General features: G+C 35.1%; 1 protein-coding gene across 1 annotated transcript; it reads right to left on the reverse strand.

The window, feature by feature from the left end:
• Positions 1–5,965: 5,965 nt before the first annotated feature.
• On the reverse strand, positions 5,966–6,737 carry LOC131635930 (transcription repressor OFP13-like). The gene has a single exon (XM_058906567.1). It carries the CDS (start codon positions 6,729–6,731, stop codon positions 6,108–6,110), a length of 624 nt encoding a protein of 207 aa, XP_058762550.1. The 5' UTR covers positions 6,732–6,737; the 3' UTR covers positions 5,966–6,107.
• Positions 6,738–20,019: the final 13,282 nt, after the last annotated feature.

Genomic DNA, 20,019 nt, shown 5'->3' on the forward strand with positions numbered 1-20,019 from the left:
TTACCGTCTCGCGCTACTCCTTTTGTCTGTGTTGTATTTTGGAATAACCTTCCTATGTTGTCAATCAAAGAAAACACTCCATAATTTATTGCTTTCCTCGGTTGACAACATTGTGAAATATATTCCTAAACATGATGTAAATTGCAAGCAATTGCAACAAAAAATAAATGGTGAATGATAAAAAAAATTGAAAAGGAAACAAGATATGTTACTTTCAATTATTTATCACTCACCATTTTTTTGCAAGTAATATATTCCCTCGGTTTTTTGATAAAATCAAGGAGAAAATTCTTATTTAATTTTTTAATAAAAAAATAAAACATATTTCCCCTTGAAATTTCCAGCAATACTAATGGGTTTAGTTACTTTGCTACAAAAATAAATCTATGCCCTACATTCATAAAGTAACAACACTTAAGATATTTCCAACACATTAATCCACAAGAAACTCTCTATATATCTTCTTCGCTTTCTTGTGAAAGCATTCGCTATGAAAACATTTGCTTTATGGGATGGATAATGAAATATTGGAACAAATCTCTAGGATGGATAGCAAGTGCAGAAAAAATTCTCATGGTTGGAACAAATAACTTATCAGAAATTGGATGCATGCAAAACCATTGAACTTGAAAAGAATACACACAAAGGGTATACAACAAAATATGGATAACAACAAAGATTCGTTGTTCTCCAAGAATAACAACGATGGTCATGAATCAGAATTGTCAAAATCTGGATTTGTTGTTTTCCAACAATAAGAAACTTTGTATTTTAATAAAAAATTGATATTAGTAAACAATGTAATATTATGTGTAAACCATGTATATTGTATTAAAAAAATATTCACCTCGATTTTTGATAGAAATAGAGAGGTTTGTGGTGCTGGGATTGGAACCTATTTTATTGTATTTTTATTTAAAAAGAAAAACAATTTACCTTGATTTTAAATCATTAGTGAAGGAAAATATAAGCATGTTTATTGATTTTCTTCATTGTTCTTAAATAAATATTTGTCGCCCATTTAGTGAGTATCTATGCTTAATACATTTCCATTAGTGATTCACGTAAAACCTAAAAGACATCCATTATAAAAGCGTTTTGAATATCAAAAATTGGTAATGAAAGTATTTGATATGAAAGCATTTGAGTTCAAGATTTGTGTTCTTAAAAAATTTTGGAAAGTTCTCTATGATGGATTGCAAGAGCAGAAAAATATTTGGGTTCAAGGTTTGTGTTCTTAAATAATCATATAGGTGAATAATTATTTTTATTTATTTAAACCTTTTTTTGTTTTATATCAGAAATAAATACATGCAAAAGTCATTAAGAATATATTGCATCTAACACTTAATCTTCTCTAAGATTTAATGAAACGGATATCCAACATATGATCTTCAGTAACAATGATGATGATGAGTCAGATTCAAAATTTGTTATATATTTTTACTTTAATATTCTGTATAAACAATGTTATATTATGTGTAAACAAAGTAGTTTGTAAGCAAATTAATTTATTAATATTCTGTGTAAACAATGTAATTTGTATGTAAAAAAGAATTTACTTTTCCCCTCGATTTTGGTCATAAACCGAGATTTATGTTGTGTTAGTTTTGAAAATATAAAAAAATTATTGTCGGGGATCGAATCAATGACCATTTCAACTATCCCCTCAGTTATTCAAAAACCGAGGTGTAAAATGGCAACTTTCCACAGCGCCCTTCGTAACGTAGCCTATTTAGCCGATGTTAAATATCCTTTGTGTGCGAGATTAAATTTGTTTTTTTGTAGTAGTTAAATGTACTTGGGACATTCAAGATCATCACCAAATTAAGGAAAATTTTCACTTGAGATGTGCTTCTCCCCTTTCTAACACATTTAGGCGTGCTAGAATTACCTGGACTAGGAAAGGACCACGTTACCGTTGGATAGGTGAAGATGTATTTAAAGAGCTTATTGCATATTAAAATCCTGATAATTTTAAGAAAACATTTAAACAGGAAAAAAATAGAGCATTTGAAGTTGGCGGCTCCAACTACGCATAAGGCAGTATTAGTGTTGCTGAAGTTGCACGGAGGATGGTAGATTTATTTATTTTTTAATAAAATTTTCATTTTTGGTTTAAATTAATTAAAACTAATTATTTTTTAATTATGTTTTCATTTAATTAGCATGAAGAGTTGGGTAGAAATCTGTAACACCCTTCTGAACCCCGCAGAAATTTATAAAATAATCAGAGTAAAAACATGCAACCAAGGGTGCCAAAATTAATTTAAAACAAAACATATGTCGACTGTCATGCATTATAGAAAAGATTTGTCAGATAACAACATCATGTTTATCCCAGCGGAAAATACGCATTACCAAAATCAAGATAATAAAATAAAACCAAAAAAATAATGAAATAGAGTACATAGTTAAACTCTAAACTATATCATTCTCCATTGTTACACTATCAGAGCATGGCTGACACGACGCCAACTACCGGATGAACTCTACAAGCTATCCTCACCGAGCAATAAGCCGCTACTTCTGAATCTGAAAATGTCAACACGTAAGGATGAGTTTCATTCGAAATTAATAAGTATTATACATTCATAAGCAATAAAACATCATACAATTATTATTCACCCAATTATAACATGTATTTCAGATTCACAACAGTTAATCAAATAATCATGCCAACAAAACACATCACTGAACATAATACGCAATCCATTCGTTCATACTATATCATTATGCACATGAATGAACTGACTCTATGCATGTGGTACCATACATGGGCTAAACCCATCCGACTGATCTATTCATCACCAAGATACAACCCAACTGGCACAAATTCCACACAACGGAAATTTTTCCCACCATTTGATCCACAACATCACCGGGATCCATCACAAAATGCGTATAAATGAGTGCACACATATGACATACTTATAACATCACTGATCCGATGCTTCACATCATCTCATTACAACTCACCGTTTCATCACCAATAAGCATGCACATGTCTTAGAAATCATTCAATTATATCACACATAATCATGTCAAACATCATCCAATTCACAACGGGAATCAAAACAGTTTCATCACCATACAACACATTACTACATTCGCACATATATGCACAATGCTGCAATTCATCGTTTTAAATTAAATTGAGATTTAAAAATAAAATCAGCCACTATCCATGTCACCAATTCATCATATAAAGCTCTTAATCAGCTTTGCAACGCCCAAAACGGCACACAAATCGGATGTACGGTTTGAAAGTTATGCCCTTTGAAAAATTTGTCAAAAATTGAATGTTGTGAGCCGACGCATAACTCTTTCAGGTCGACGCATAGAATTCTTGTCCCTCTCGGGTTTGCTCAGGTCGACCCTATAGGTCGAGTCATACTGAGTAACTTTCTTGCACGAGTCGACGCAAGGAATCTTCAGGTCGACGCATGCTGCTTTTATGCAGAATTATGTTGCAATTTTGACATCCTCCCTCTCTCAATTTCAATCCAATCACACCATAATAATTCCCACACCAAAATATCATCAAGTAACATAACATACTACAATTATAACACATTTTAGAGGTTATCTAACACCAAAACCATTCATCAATTCATCAATTGCATAAAATCAACATAAACAACCTAAATCCCCCAAAACCCCAAAACCTAAACATGCAATCGAATCTAATAATAATCCTAATCAGTTATACTACCCTTGATTGTATAATAATCACTAACCCGAAGAGTCCCCCTTACCTTAGAGCTTGAATCTCTTGAATGTTCTCTTCCTCTTCTGCTCTTCTTTCACGTATCTTCTCTGTTCTCCCACTTTGGCTCTTTTTGCTTCTAATTCTCTTTTTTCAAAAATTTCTCTATTTTATGAAAAATAAAAATATGATTAGTGAGGCCTACACACTTAGCACATCCTTTTCTACTAATCACAACACAAGCCTAATTTTATTATTTCTCATTGTCCAATAATTCACCGAATAATTAATTAATTCCAAATAATTAATTTATATTTCAATTAAATTATAATGGAAAAATATGGGGTGTTACAAAATCCGCTTCTTAATGAGATCCATGCGGAGACTTATATCAAGAGAAATTGGGAGTATATCGATGAATGCTCAAGAAAAACTCAAGAAAGTTTATTTTTTATTTTTAGTCATTTTTTTATGTATCTAACTTATTTAAATTATGATAACATCTATTTTATTTATTTTTTAATTGGAGGAGCATGATAGACAACTCGCCGATTAACCTTAAATACCTACACCGCCACTAGGAAATCCTACTAATCCTAGTGTGGGTTCCTAGACTTGGTATTTAGGGGTGGCAAACGGGCATGCCCACTCCGTTTAGGTCCTCCCCGCAAAATCCCGCAAGAAAACGAGGAGGCGCATGGTGGTCATAGTTGAGGGTGCGGCCTAAAACCTTGGCCCTTTCCGTAAAAAGTGAGGGTGGGGCGGGCTAAGCCCGTATGCACTTTTTAAGCCTAAAAATACAAAATTTATGTTAATGCATGTGCCCACAAAAGGCCGCATAAAAAATGGAGCGGGGCGGGACGGTCACACTAGAGAGTGAGGGCCTAAAACCTTTGTCCGCCCCGCACAAAAGTGCGGGCAAAACAGGCATCCCCAACGGGCCGGACCCATTTTGCCTCCCCTAGGTATGATGTATAAGGGGGAAAGAAGAAAAATGGGAGGGCGTAAGGTGTTGGAGGGTACGTCGTGATAAGAGTTTGAGAAAGAGAATTGCTAATGGGGAAGGTTCATCACGTCCACAAGTATTAACCCCTAAAATGCTAGAAACTATGAGAACTTAAAGCATATCGAGGCAACATGGGAAACAATAGCAATAAAGGCATAAATGGAATAAATGAGGAGAAAACAAATAGAGATGGAGGAAGAAATGAGGAGAAAACGAATAGAGAGGAACAAATGAGGAGAAAATAAACAAAGATGGAGGAAGAAATAAGGAGAAAAACAATGGCGTATGAGAAAATCTTGCGAGTTGCAAAATGAGCGCGCACATAGATATGAACAATTTAAGGCTTCACTGATGAACCGATACTTTGGTGGTGAATATGGAAGAGTTGATGGTCAAGGACAACATGGCTTAGAAGATCATGAAGAGAAGGATAATTAAAATCTTTGAATATGGAACTTTGAGTTTTTAAATTTAACTTTGGTGGATATGAACACTATTTACTTTTATTTCAACTTTAATCATGAATTATTCAATTTTATAGTTTTATTTAAATTTTATTTTTACAAATTTTAAAATGAATTTAATGGGAATACACCGACAGTATAAAGTAGTTTTATACTGTCAGTGAATTGTAACTGTTAGATTTTAAGTTACATTTGACTTTTATTTTAATTATATATAAAGTAATAATTATGAATAGTTGTGATGGGCCGACAGTTTAAAACTTTTTATACTGACAGTGCATAACCATTAATCCCTTTTAAAATTATATATTTATTTAATATAATATTATAAATATAATATTTTTTTATACAATATTATAAATATTAGTCAGAAATAATATGTCAAATAATAATAATAATAATAATAATAATAATAATAATAATAATAATGTCATTTGCGACGGATGATCTCTCACAAATAAGCGGATGTACAGTATGTTGTTAGGAGTTTAACCTCTCACAAATTTTTGACACACTGCACCATTTAGTGAGTGCCCTCATTTACACTAATTTAAATGGATATGTATGTGACTGTGAATTTGAATTGCAATCCATAATTGCAATATTACTTATGTGATAATCTTTACTACTGCATCAATGTAATGTTGTAGTGTGAATTAAAATCAAGAATGCATCCACTAACAAGATATTTTTTAATGTTTATTCCGATATTTTAATCAAAATCAAAGATTCAAAACCTCAAAATTTGTGTATTTCAATATTTCTTATAAAACAAAGACTGTTCACATAACTTATCATAATAAAAGTTTACTACTCAAAATTGTGCTATATATTGTGCACCATTATTATTACATATAACTTACAATTCAGATTCACTACCCAAAACCATTTAGCCCACAAACCAGTCTTCAATCACAATCTCCTAAACTTACAAAGGTGAACTATAAGATGAAACACGAGCTGTGCTCCATGAAGAATCAAGAGAAGTAAAACTATCAATCGACAAAGGAGAAGAATCTGGTGAATCAAGATTACTAACAAATAAATCATAAAAAGCATCGATAATAAACTCATGATTTCTTTCCTCATTAACTTCCAAATACCAACTCAAAAGCTTCTCCAAAGCTTCCCAATTGTCAACACCATGAGCCTCCACCATCTCCACAATAGATTCTTTGAAATCTTCGGTAGGGTTTTGCGAATCCACCGCTAACTCAACCGTGTTCTCAAATGGCAATAATAAACTTTCATTATTATTATTATTACTGCTAGACCTAGTAATGTTTTCTTTGGTCTTAAATATTGATCTAGTTTCGTCTGATTCGAAGAAAAATCGATCCGAACGTAAATCATCAATATTCACAGTTTCAACTGAGTTACTTCTGAAATCCTCAGAAGAAAATTCTGGTGTTATGGGTTCTGAAGTTTCTGGATTATCTTCTCTGAAAGATAGGGTTTTTGGTTTGTAGCTACATTGTAGACAAGCCCTTGGTGAAGATGATTTTTTGCCTTTGGTTTTGAAAAATGAGAGAAGCTTCATTTTCTTCACCATTTTTGTATTGTAAAAAAAAAATTGAAAATTGAGTTGTTGAGATTTTAGGAAGAGTTAATAAGTGATAGTGATTGTGTCAGAAATGAGTTTGGTGGGAAGATTTTAAAGGAGCAGTGAGAGAAGAAAAAACCAGATTTCATTACCTCTGGTTTAATGGATTTTGTTTTGTAGGGTCAAATCTATTTTACTTTTGTATTAAAGTTTTGCAGTTTTAGAAATAAATGTAAGTCAGTCATGTTTAATATTATCTTTGTTAATTGTAATTGGAAAGTTGATATTTTGGATACTAAAAATAATAAAGTAAAGTATTATAAAAAGAATTTTTTATTTCGGTCAAAACAAAAAGTATTTTAGTTTGAGTATTTTGTTTCTTAAATTTGACTAAAATAGTTTTGGATTTTATTTTAAATTTGATATTTTAGCCCACTGATTTTATTATAAATGTATATTGAAAAAGAATGATTCAAGAGATATGTATAATGTTGATTAAAGAGTATAATTAAAAAAATTGAAAAGTGAAAATAAATTTTAAAAGAATATTTATTATTGCAATCTGACAATGGATTTGGATCTTCTACCATAAATTGTTTTATTAAAGGAAGTTCAATGCATATCTACTCTTTTAATTTTATTTGAATTTTATAATATAAAAATAAATAAAACATCCATAATTAAATTTAAAAAATAGAAAAACTCTCATTGCACCCTTGATTCTCTTATGCATCTGACGAAATTTTAAGTTTGTCCCTGTTTTCGTAGATGCACATTCGAAAGCATCTCTTTTTTGCCAAAAATTGAATTATTCTGGAGGTACATCTACGGAAGTACTTTAAATTAGTGAACATTGGGAAAAATACTATTTAATTCAGTTCAGGGTAAATAATCATCTTTGTCCATTGCATTGCTCACATTATGCATCAAATTTCTGTCAATAAAGGTAACGTTGCTTCCATAAATACATCTATGGAACGTGAGAGTTAGTTCATTTAGTCGATGTTTCTCCGAATGTTAAAGGGGTAGTCGTAAAGACGGTAGATGTCGGCGGTGACTTTAATAACAAGCAAGATTTTGATGATCGTAAAAACATACTCACATGGATTCGAAGGAATGCAACAAACCTTGGTTTTGGTGTGGTAATAGGAAGATCAGATAATAGAACGGAAGAAGAAACACTTTTGTAACAATGTTGTGTGAAAGAAGGGGGAAATACCATACTCCTCTAAGAAATTTTAAAAGAGACGACACGAGAACTAAAAAATGCGAGTGTCCATTTAAAATTCGTGGTTCTATGTTGGCTAGTAAGAAGTAGAAATTTAGTGTTTATTTTTGGTTTGCATAACCATGATTTGTGCTCAAAGTTACAAGGTCATCCTAGTGTATGTCGGCTTAAACCAGCAGAGAAGACATGTATTAGTGACATGTCCTTGAATCTTGTCCAAGCGAAAAATATACTTGCCACATTAAAAAAGAACGAACCCGACAACGTATCAAATATAAGGCAAGTGTATAACATGGGGTACCGTAATAATAAGGCAAATATGGGATATAGAAGTGAGATGCAACAATTGTTGAAATTGTTGGATGATAACAATTACGTGTCACGACACCAAACTTGCAACGATGGAGTTACGATTCAAGATATTTTTTGGACTCATCCGGATTCGATAAAGTTGTTCAACATGTTTTCGACAGTGCACATTCTCGATTCTACCTACAAGACCAACAAGTATAGACTTCCATTATTTGAGATGGTCGGTGTTACATCCACCGAGAAGACATACGCGGTTGGTTTTGCTTTTTTGGAGTGCGAAAAAGAGGATAGTTTTACATGGGCAAAGTGTGGTTATTATTTCTAAAACATATGGTCTCCCGTGTGCGTGTTATTGCTAAAAAGATTAAACTAGGTGAGGCATTAAGAATGGACGAAGTTATCCCTCATTGGAGAAGACATAGGAGCTTGTATAAGCTAACCACCTCCGAAACCTATTCCACCGAAAATTCAAATCATCTAAGAGATGCCTATTCCACCGAAAATTCCATTCATCAAAGAGATGTCGGTTTTTATGCACAAATACATCGAGAAAATCGTCAATGTTGCGGGGGACGGTAATTGCGGTTACCGGGACGTCTCGGGGTTGCTTGGTAATAGAGAGGATAGTCATACTCTTGTCCGTCATCAACTAACTCAAGAGTTGAAGACGCATAAAGAATCGTACACGCAGTTATATGGAGAGGAAGATAAATTTGAAATGGCTAACAAAGCAATTGTTCCTTGGTAGGGCGCTTACGCACCAGTGTCAATATGGATGAGATTCCCGGAAATGGGATATCTTATTGCATGCGCGTATGATAGGGACAAATTCATTGAGTTAAATACAGCATCAACAGAAAATTAACTGAATCAATAGATGAGTATTTAAATAGATTTCATTTGTTGAAATCTAGATGTTTTACAGTAGTACCTGGACATGAGTTAGTCAAAATGGCTGCAGGGGAATTAGACTACTCTATTAGAAAGAAATTAGATACTCAGTATCTGGGAGATATGGCCTAACTAGAGAGGAGGAGCCATAGATGTTTAGTGACTCTTATGATTTTGAAGAACTTGAAGTAGATTTGGCTACGTTAAAACAAGCTCCTCCATACTCCTGCAAAGTTCTTGCCCCATCAAATGGAAAGAACCCTGTCGAAACTGAGAAAATTGATAAATTCGCTAAGAAAAGGATGGTCAAATGATAGTACTTCCTAATACTAAAATTCCTCCGTTAGAACAACAGAAGAAAATATATTTTTGTAAGTATCACAACTTTCTAGGCCATAATACCTCACAATGTTTTCTTTTCATGGATATGATTCAGAATGCTATCAAAGAAGGGAGGCTGAATTTTGGCGAAAAAACAAAGAGCCAGATGAAAGTTGATAGTAATCCCGTCAACATAGCAGAAACCAATTATGATGAACCTATTGACGTGAACATGGTGGATATTGTTAGGTTCGACATGGACCAAGAAGATGATGCCAAAGAGGTTGAAGGTTTTGTCAAGGTTGATGAAACTAGACCGGCTACTGAGGGCCTCACTAACATGGTCTCTTCGTCAAACATATCGAAGGCTTGTCTGCATGCGCTAATGAATTAGGGGTTGCTGAGGGCCCAATTACTGAGATGATTAAGGCCACTAAAGGTCTCAGGGTTCAATTCAAAAAGGTGAATATTGTTGAAGGTCCTAGCCTTGGAATTAACATGGTAAATTTAAACCAACCTTGCCTAGAAATGGAAGAAGTTGAAAGATGCCTTGTTATGGAAAAGGAGCAGATGAGGGGTGGCTACCAAAAGGATGAAGAGAGCTTACGTGACTATATGTTTTGATGCCTTAAAAAAAATTTGGGATGCTTTTGTGTCCTAGATGCAGTATCATGATGGATCAAAGGGCTGCTGCAACATATGAGGGAATTCAGCGTGCTCGAACTGGGGGCAATTGGAGGCCAGAGGACCAGATGCTGAACACCTACCCAAAACCAGGGGAAGGTTTGCTAGGGTTCCTGGTGCGGTCATAAAATAGTATCATAGTATCTAATGTGCCCTAGGTGCGGTCCAGTGTATGATCGAAAGATGTCTGAGATGTTTGAGAAGGTTCCATTTGCCCAAGGATGGAATCATCGAAGTGGTAAATCGAAGGCTAGATTGCCCCCACTCAAAGTGGAATCATCGAAGTGGTAAATTGAAGGTGAATCGAAGTGGAATCATCGAACTTAAGCCCCCTGATTAACAGGTACCAGTCAAAGGAATGGACCAGCGGCTTGATGCTATTTATGATGATGAGCCTCTAGGATTCAAAAGAGATCCAGTCACCAAAAGTAAAAATATTTTGGCACAGGACTCCCTCGAAGAGATAGATCTTGGAAATGGAGGCATAAAGAGGATCACCTACATCGGTGCAAAACTTAGCCCAAGAATAAAAGCTAAATTGATTGAATTGCTGAAAAAGAATAAAGACTGTTTTTCTTGGGACTATGACGAGATGCCTGGTTTGGAAAGGGACCTGGTAGAATTAAAGCCGCCCATTAAGGATGGAAAGAAGCCCATCAAGTAGATTCCAAGAATATTCACTCCAGATATCCTTTCTAAGATAAAAAAAGGAGGTCGAAATACTTCTTTGTTGCAAACTCATAAGGACTACAAGGTATGTCGAATGGATTGCAAATATAGTTCATGTTATTAAGAAAAATGGTTCTTTACGAGTATGTATAGATTTTCGTGATTTAAATGTTGCAACTCCTAAAGATGAATATCCAATGCTCTTGGCATAAATGCTGATTAATTCAGCTGCATGCTTTGAGTATCTAAGTATGCTTGATGGATACTCTGGATATAACCAAATCTTCATTGCTAAAAAGGATGTTTCTAAAACAACATTTCGATTCCCTGGGGAAATAAGCACCTATAAATGGGTAGTCATGCCTTTTGGCCACAAAAATGCCGGGGAAACTTACCGAAGGGAAATGAAATCTATATTTCATGACTTCATCGAAACTTTTATGCAAGTTTATATTGATGATATTGTAATAAAATCTGTATTTGATGAAATTCATTTGGATTAACTTCGCCAATCATTTGAAAGGATGAGAAAGAATAACTTGAAGATGAATCCTCTTAAATGTGCTTTCTTTGTGCAGGTTGGAGATTTCTTGGGCTATGCAGTCTATACAAAGGGCATAGAGATAAATAAGAATAAGACGATGGCTATCATGGAAGCAAAAGCGCCATCGACAAAAAGAGAGTTGCAATCACTGCTGGGAAAGATAAACTTCTTAAGAAGGTTCATCTCTAATTTAAGTGGTCTAACACAATCCTTCTCTCCCCGCCTACACCTGAAACAAGGAAAATTCGAATGGAACAAAGAACATCAAGAAGCGTTTCACAAAATCAAACAATATCTAATGCATCATCCTATCTTGTCACTTCCTTGCGGGAACAAGCCTATGAGGTTGTGCATATCATCTTCTGACACTAAAATAGGAAGTATGTAAGCACAAGAAGATGATAATGGTGTCGAAAGAGCCATTTATTACCTTAGTAGAGTTTTAAATGATGCAGAGACAAGATATACTACTATAGAAAAACTATTTCTTTGTTTGTACTTCTCTTGTACCAAATTGAAATACTATATAAAGCCTGTTGATGTTTTTGTTTCTTCGCATTTTGATGTTATTAAGTACATGTTATCAAATCCAATCTTGCATAGTAGAATTGGCAATCGGGCTTTAACCCTCACTGAGTATTCTCTAGCCTTTTTGCCTTTAAAAGCAATAAAGGGACAGGTGGCCTCAGACTTTATTGTGGACCAGGCAGTGGTCAAAAATCCTCAACATTATGTTGAATTAAAACCTTGGAGATTATTCTTCGATGGTTCGACCCATAGAGAGGGTGGTGGGGTTGTTATTCTAATTATTTCTCTTGATGAATTTTTAACAAAGCTCAAGTATAAGATTGAAGGCCCTCCCTGTTCGAACAATGAAGCCGGATATGAAGCACTAATAGCTAGATTTTAAGCCTTGTTGAAATTGGGGCAACTAGGGTCGAAATTAAAGGAGATTCTGAATTAGTGATCAAGCAAATAACAAAAGAATACAAGTGCATAAAAGAAAATTTGATCATGTATTTTTTTATTGCCAACATATTTTTTAGAATATTCGAATACATGAATATTAAGCACATCCCCAGGTTAAAAAATCAAGAGGCAAATGACTTAGCACGTATAGCCTTAGGATACAAAGTTTCGAAGGAAAAACTGGAAGATCTCATAGAAGTCAAGGGAAAAGCAATGGCCACTAGATTATCTCCATTAGATTTGGAAAATGCAATATTAGGATATGCTAACAAAGAAGAGTTTGAAGTGTTGACCATGAACACTTTAGCAGATACAGATTGCCGAAGCCCAATTATAAACTATCTCAGAGATCCTTCGATGGGTACAAAAAGAATAATCAAGTACCGAGCATTATCTTATATTCTGATGGGGAACAAATTGTTTAAAAAGACTCCAGAAGGAGTCTTACTTAAGTGTTTAGGAGAAAGTGAACCATATTTAGCATATCTAGTGTGCACAATGGAGCTTGTGGATCACATCAAGAAGGCCATAAAATGAAATGGTTGTTGTTTCGATAAGGATTATTATGGCCCACTATGCTTAAGGATTGCATAGATTTTGGAAAAGGATGCCAAGAATGTCAAGTTCATGCAGGTATTCAACATGTTCCTGCAAGTGAGCTTCACTCATTTATTAAGCCATGGCCCTTCAGAGGTTGGGCGCTAGACCAAGTTGGGGAAATTCGACCTGCCTCATCCAAAGGCCAAAGATACATCTTGGTGGGAATAGATTATTTCACAAAATGGGTTGAAGAAATACCTTTGGTGAATGTAGACCAAAACACTGTTATTGATTTCATTCAAAAATAGATAATCTATAGGTTTGGAATTCCATAAAGTATTACAATAGATCAAGGATTAGTTTCTAGTGGTAGAAAGATGCAAGAATATGCTAAATAGATGGGTTTTAAATTATTGACCTCTACACTATACTATGATCAAGAAAATGGTCAAGTCGAAGCAGCCAACATGGTGATAATTGGTTTAATAAAAAATCATGCGGGGAAAAGGCCAAATAATTTGCACAAGACTCTAGACCAAGAGTTGTGGGCTTGTCGAACATCCCCTGGGGAAGAAACTAATACCACACCCTTTCAACTCACATCTGGACATGATGTAGTCCTGCCAGTCGAAATCTACTTGCAGTCAGTAAGAATTCAGAGGCAAGATGAAATTCCTTCTGATCATTATTGGGTATTGATGATGAATGAGTTAGTATATTTGGATGAAGAAAGGTTACGTTCTTTAGAAATCTTGAAAAGGCAAAAAGAAAGAATAGCCAGAGCATACAACAAAAAAGTTAAAGGCAAGGTTTTTGTATTTAATGATTTAGTGTGGAAATTAATATTGCCTATAGATCAAAAGAATAAATCAATAGGGAAATGGTCTCCACAATGGGAAGGACCTTTTCGAATCTTACAGGCATTTTCAAACAATTCTTATGAAATTGAAGAATTAGCAGTGGATCGAAGGATCCTAAAAGTAAATGAAAAATACTTGAAAAAGTATAAACCTTTCCTTCAAGAAATTAAAATTATGAAGGAATAATATAAGACAGGATTTATTTGAAGCCAAAATTATACGAGTAAATTAAAGCTGCCAAAATGGCTTTGTTCTAGATTATTACAATAATTAACAAAATATAGCATAAAACGAATTCAACATAGTAAATTAATATGGTAGGTTGGTCTTCATCCTGTCATACTTCATCTTCGCCAGACCTAGCTTGTATTGGACAGCAGCGAGGATATCCTTGAGTTTGGAATCTCTTCGTTATGGAAGCAGCTTTCTCAACATGATCCACGCTGTAATACGGTGGGAAAACTGACTTTTTAAAATGTTGCGGATAGCAAGAGTCGCCACCGACTTTTATTTTATCCAATTTAGGAAAGGAAAAAAGAACATGAAAGACCTTTGAAAGATTTTGAGTTCGGGGGTAAGTTATACAAAGGGAACGTATAAGCCCCCTTTGTATCCATGGTTATACATGTGATCTTAATTGCTTAACTCACTTTTGTTTGCAATGTTTGATTTGTGTGTGGTGTGTTTAGAAAAACAGTTTGTAAAGAGCTTTAACTTTGTAATGATCTTCGTACGGATGTATACAAAGTGTAGTCTTTGAAAATTGTTTTGAAAAGAGGAGGTGTAAAAAGAATCTTGAATTGTGTTTGTTGTGAGCAAGCAATTAAGAGTTACCTACCCTAAGTTCGTAAGTTTTGTCTTATGCTTTAAAGCTTTCCTTGAGCGATAGTACTATCCATACCATATGTGGGCAGGTAGTCCTATACATTGGATGTAAGGGACATCGAAGGGTCGTCGAATAGTCCTAGGGGCTATCGATGCCATAAAGAGGGTAGGAAGTCCTATGCATTAAATGCAAGTAGTCATAAAAGGCAACAAGTAAGGATAGCTTAGCAATCGAAGAAACTATCGTCATTTAATCGAGGGATGAGATCATTTATATCGTAGGTGTCATACCCCAAAATTTGCCCATGTCATTTTCCATACACAAAATCAAATCAAAAGACAAAGCTCCAAAACACAGTCTCCTATACACAAGCTCTGAATTAGGGTTTGACTAATTCAAGAGAAAATCATTGAATCAATGGCTCAAGGTGGCTCCATAAGGTCACTAACATCCCAAGGCATCTCCATATAAAGTTTCAAGCCAAACAGAACAAATTTGGTTCCTCAAATCTTGATTAGGTCAACAGTCGACTCTCAAGGGCAAAACAGTCATTTCAGGTCAAAATACAGTCAAAGTTCAAGATACTTGGTCAACAATATCCTCATAACCCTAAAAACATCATTTGATCAAGGATTGATCATGATAATGCAAGGAAAGATCAGAAAAGTCAAAAGTCAAAGGTTACTATTTTGGGCATGAACTGAAAAAGTCAACCAAACTTTGAAAATTCACCAAATATTCATACTTCATCAGAAAAATTCCCACCAAAGCTCATTTTGAAGGGAATTCATTCCTCTATCCAATGGGCCAAGAATCAGAGCCCATAGGTCAATGGTTTAAGAGATATGGCTTCATACATTATAGGTCCTTTTCAAAAGTCAACAAAAAAGACATTTTTTAAAAGGGCATAAAATGAAAATGAAAAATGATTTTGATATGAGACCAAAGACACTGGTTAGAGGACTCTCTAAGGTTTCCAAAATGTCTTAGAACACTTCCATACCTCAAAAATTGAGGGAGATAGGCCTTGTCAAAGTTTGGTCATTTTGGAAGGAAAAATGGGAAGAAAATTGAAAATTTTTGCAAATGGGCCCAAGAGATTTTGATTCAATCTTGATCCACAAGTCATCCAAGGCCCCAAGTTCAAATACCAAGAATTTTATATTTATTTAATTTTATATGGATTTTTATTCATTTAAAATTAACATAAATCAAAAAATTCAAAGAAAATATCAAAGATTTGATTTTCCTTTAACTTCAATCATAATCAATCCTCATTTAAGGCATATTATCATTATAATTTCGTGCTATACAAGATTGATTAGAAAATATTGAGATTTGGCCAATTTTAGAAGCTTTTATCAATCAAATTTTCCAACTTGGCAAAACATGATTCAAGAAGATTCTTTACAAATTTGTTAACCTAAAATAGTCTCCTATAAGTAGCAAAGCCATTCAGATGCAAGGGACACGAAATTTGGCTCTGAAGAACCCTAGAACCGAGTTACAAAAGTGGAGAAAAGTCAAACTTCAAATTGGTGGTCTAAGGCAATTCAAGGCTTGCAATTCATCCCAATACGTTCCTAAAAGCATTCTGAACTGATCCAGATCATCGTACGCATTCAACAACGCCAAAACATCCCACTGTAAGTCGAAATTCTGAACCTTTGAACTTTGCATCGGACTCGATCATACACGCATATTTAATGTATTTTGGATGCATATTCATGTTTATATTGTTGCTATGAATGATTCTGGAGACGTAATTGAATTTATATGCAGTGTTGATCATAACACCATTGTTAGGGTTTTGTTGGTTTGGATTAGGGTTTTTGCATACAGGTAAAATCAGGTCTGATAAAGGCCATGGTTGAATTCGTGAGACCTGGACGATGCCATCTGTGGTCTCGCGAAAAGTTTTTGTTCGTGTTTGCATGTATTCGTAAACGCAGGTGCTGTAGCAACGGACGCTGTCCGTAGGTAAAAGCGTCTCTTGGTCTAAGACGACGGCCAGAGGAAGGGGATGACTGCGTGGCAGCTTCCCATTGGGAATCCTGGGCGCGCGTTTTTGAATGGGAACGAGGGGATCACGTGTGTCATGACGCACGCACTACCATGGTCCTTCAGCATCTCTGACGTTCATTCAATCACCAGATCAATCCAACGCATCCCAATACGCAGGCACACCATAGTCCCACACGCGCGCCACACTGGATCATAAGTTAAGATTTCCAGAATTTTTTTTATTTTTAATTATACAGCCTATCTATTTAATTTATAATATATATATTTATTGTTGTAAATTCTTTTTGTTTTAAAAGAAAAACCTTTTTATAATAAACATTTATTTATTTATTTTATTTCGTATACTTAATTATTTATTTTATTAAAATAAATATAATATTTGTTTTCTTTACTTAAATTTATTTATATATAATGTTATATGTATATTTATTTTAATTTTCCTTAGTTATTCATTTAATTATATTTGATTAATTATATTTTATTTATTCAAAACTCTAAAAAATTCCTAAAAATTATTTTTCACTCAATTTTTGCCTCGATTTAATTAATTAGGTCGCAAGACCAATAATTAATTAAATCGATTTATCATTATATCACATTTGAATCTTAATTAGGATTGATAGTACACTGAAAATTATTTGTTTCTGTTCTATGCCTTTTCAGGGTTAGCAACATGATTTTTTCCTGAGCACGCGCCTTCAACAAACCTCGAAGTTAAGTAATTTAATTCTAATTCAATTTAAATTATATTTAGATTATTTTACTTTTAGGGTTTGCTTTGCGTTCATCTTTTTCTGCCTTGTTTCTTTTCAGGGTTAACCTTAAAGGCGCCCTATTAACCATATCAGATCAAATCAGAGCTAAGTACCCTCATTTGTTTTTACTATTATTTTTATTTATTCTTTATTTTTAGGGTTAATCCTTTCGCCCTCGAATCTGACAATACACTCACGCCTTATTTGTTTCTTTGCTCATTCCTAATGGTCAGAGTCGATGCTTCTGGCAAACCTTGCCCTCAACCCTGTCAGGCAAATGCCAAGCTAAGTACCTTCTCTCTATTTCTACTTTTAATTTATTATTCTATTTTCTTTGTGGTTAATGAAGTTTGCCTTCGAACTTGACAATGCACTCACCCCCCTTTTTTCTTGTTTGCCATGTTTCTTTCTTTCCAGGGTTCGCCAATTGCCAAAGCTCGAATAGTCGGTAACCCTAAAACTTCGACCCTATTTAATTATTACTTGTTCAGACCTATTATTTTATATCCGCTGGTTACAAATCCCCTCTCCTCCGCTGGTTTCATTTTCCCCTTCCCTTTATTGCTTTATATTATTACGTACTGCGTGGTTAGTAAAATAGGGAGTGACAACCTTAAACTGACTTAGAATAACTAATTAAAAGATAAATATCCGAATTGAATCACGTGATTGATGCACCCACGCACGCTTTTTGGGTAAACCTCTCTGTTGCCTTGTTGCCTGTTGCCTGTTGCCTTCGTGTTTTTTGCAGAATAAGCCCCGTCCCTCGAATTCGAGGATACCTCAGCCATGTTGCCTCGATAAAAAGGTCACGACCCTAATGATGCTGCCTTCGATACACAAATGACCTCGACCCTCGGATGTTGCCTACGAAAAAAGGCTGAGGTATCTTCTGGCTGCCTACGAAAATGGCTTATTCTGATCCTTGCCTCAGACTACCTGCCCTCCTATGGCATGGGACAGTCTTATGGCAAAGGATGCTTCGATGACCCTTCAACCTCCAAACGAAAGGCTTCCTGCCCTCTTATGGCAAGGATAGACCCTTTCATTCTGAAAGGCAAAAAGAGACCTATCATCTGAGTTTAAGGTAATTGCCCCTAATTGCCTTGCAATGCTCAAACTTTTTTATTATATTCTTTCTTATAATTTTTCAAAAGGGCAACGCTTATTCACAAGCTAAAGTCCCTATCTCTTTCATCTACTTTTTCTAAACAAACGAGCAAGCAAAGCAATTAAGAGCCCATGGAAAACCATGGATGCAAAGGGTGCCTTACACCTTCCCTTTGCATAAATTATCCCCCGAACTTAGATTTCTTTAAAAAGGTTTTTTCTGTTTCTTTTTGCCTTTCTGATTTAGTTTGGATAAAATAAAAGTCGGTGGCGACTCTTGCTTTACCGCACATTTCGATTATAAAAAGTCAGTTCACCGTGTTACAGAACTGGCGACTCTGCTGGGGAGATTTCGATTAAGAGGGGTTACCTTAAAAGTTTAGGATTCACTTAAATGTTTTCTATTGCTTGTTTTGCTTGCTTTACTTTTGCAGGGCTGTTTTGGGTATTCTGTTGTGTGAAAGATCCTAACCCGGATCTGAGTACCTTAGGTATGTGGCATGAGACCAGGGAGGCTGTACGACATGTATCGTTACGGTTGAACTGGTGGCCACCGTTAGTGCGACGCTTTGGTTTGTCCTGATGGCCCTTGAATCTGATCGAGGAGACATTTGGCTACCGGGTGGTGTCATGAGCACTAATTCGCCCTTAGAACCTTAGTCGAACTTGACTTTGGCTTATAAGAAGTAGCGAGATGGCTGGCTTCGGATTCCTGACTGAAGCCGGTTGATACTCGATGCTACACTCATTGAGATTGGACTCAAGGGATGCTTTTGGCTGGCCGATTGAGTGCTATGTTGAGACAATGCCCACGAGAAAGATCAGGGATATGAGCACCATAGAACCTGGTTACTTTTTAGGACAGGTTGAACCAACTAAACGAAAGGAAGAAGGGTATATACCTATGAACTTCATGCAAGCCTACCCTTAAGGCAATTGTGTGACTTGTTTGTGTTTGTTATCTACTTGGCATCATAACATCATAACATCATAACATCATAACATCATGACATATCATAACCACTAACAAATTTCAAGGACCGAGAAATTTATATTTACACTGTTTTGTAGGACATGGCTTTTTCTACCAGAGATTATGTACGACTCAACTTTGTAGGGATACCTTCTGAGCTTAAGGAGCTCGCCTTGGAAGTCCCTGGAGACTCTAAGTTTGCTGAAAGACATGGTTATCTTCTTCGACTAGTCACCTCTCAATTTGAAGAAGATATGGTGAGAGTCTTATGCCAATTCTTTGATCCCGAACATCATTGCTTCACTTTTCCGGATTATCAGTTGGTACCTACTTTGGAGGAGTTCTCAAACTTACTTGGTGTACCTATATCTAAGCATCTGCCCTTTACTGGATTGGAAAGCACTCCGAAACTCGAGACTATTGCTGCTGCACTTCACCTAAAGAGATCAGACATCGCCTCCAACTGGGACACCAAGAATGGAGTAGAAGGTCTCTCAGCCAAATTCTTATTTGGAAAAGCTCGACAATTTCTGAAGGCCATGAGCTACCATGCTTTTGAAGATGTTTTGGCTTTATTAATATATAGTTTG

The sequence above is a fragment of the Vicia villosa genome, unplaced genomic scaffold (assembly GCF_029867415.1).
Source record: "Vicia villosa cultivar HV-30 ecotype Madison, WI unplaced genomic scaffold, Vvil1.0 ctg.001593F_1_1, whole genome shotgun sequence".
NCBI lineage: Eukaryota > Viridiplantae > Streptophyta > Magnoliopsida > Fabales > Fabaceae > Vicia > Vicia villosa.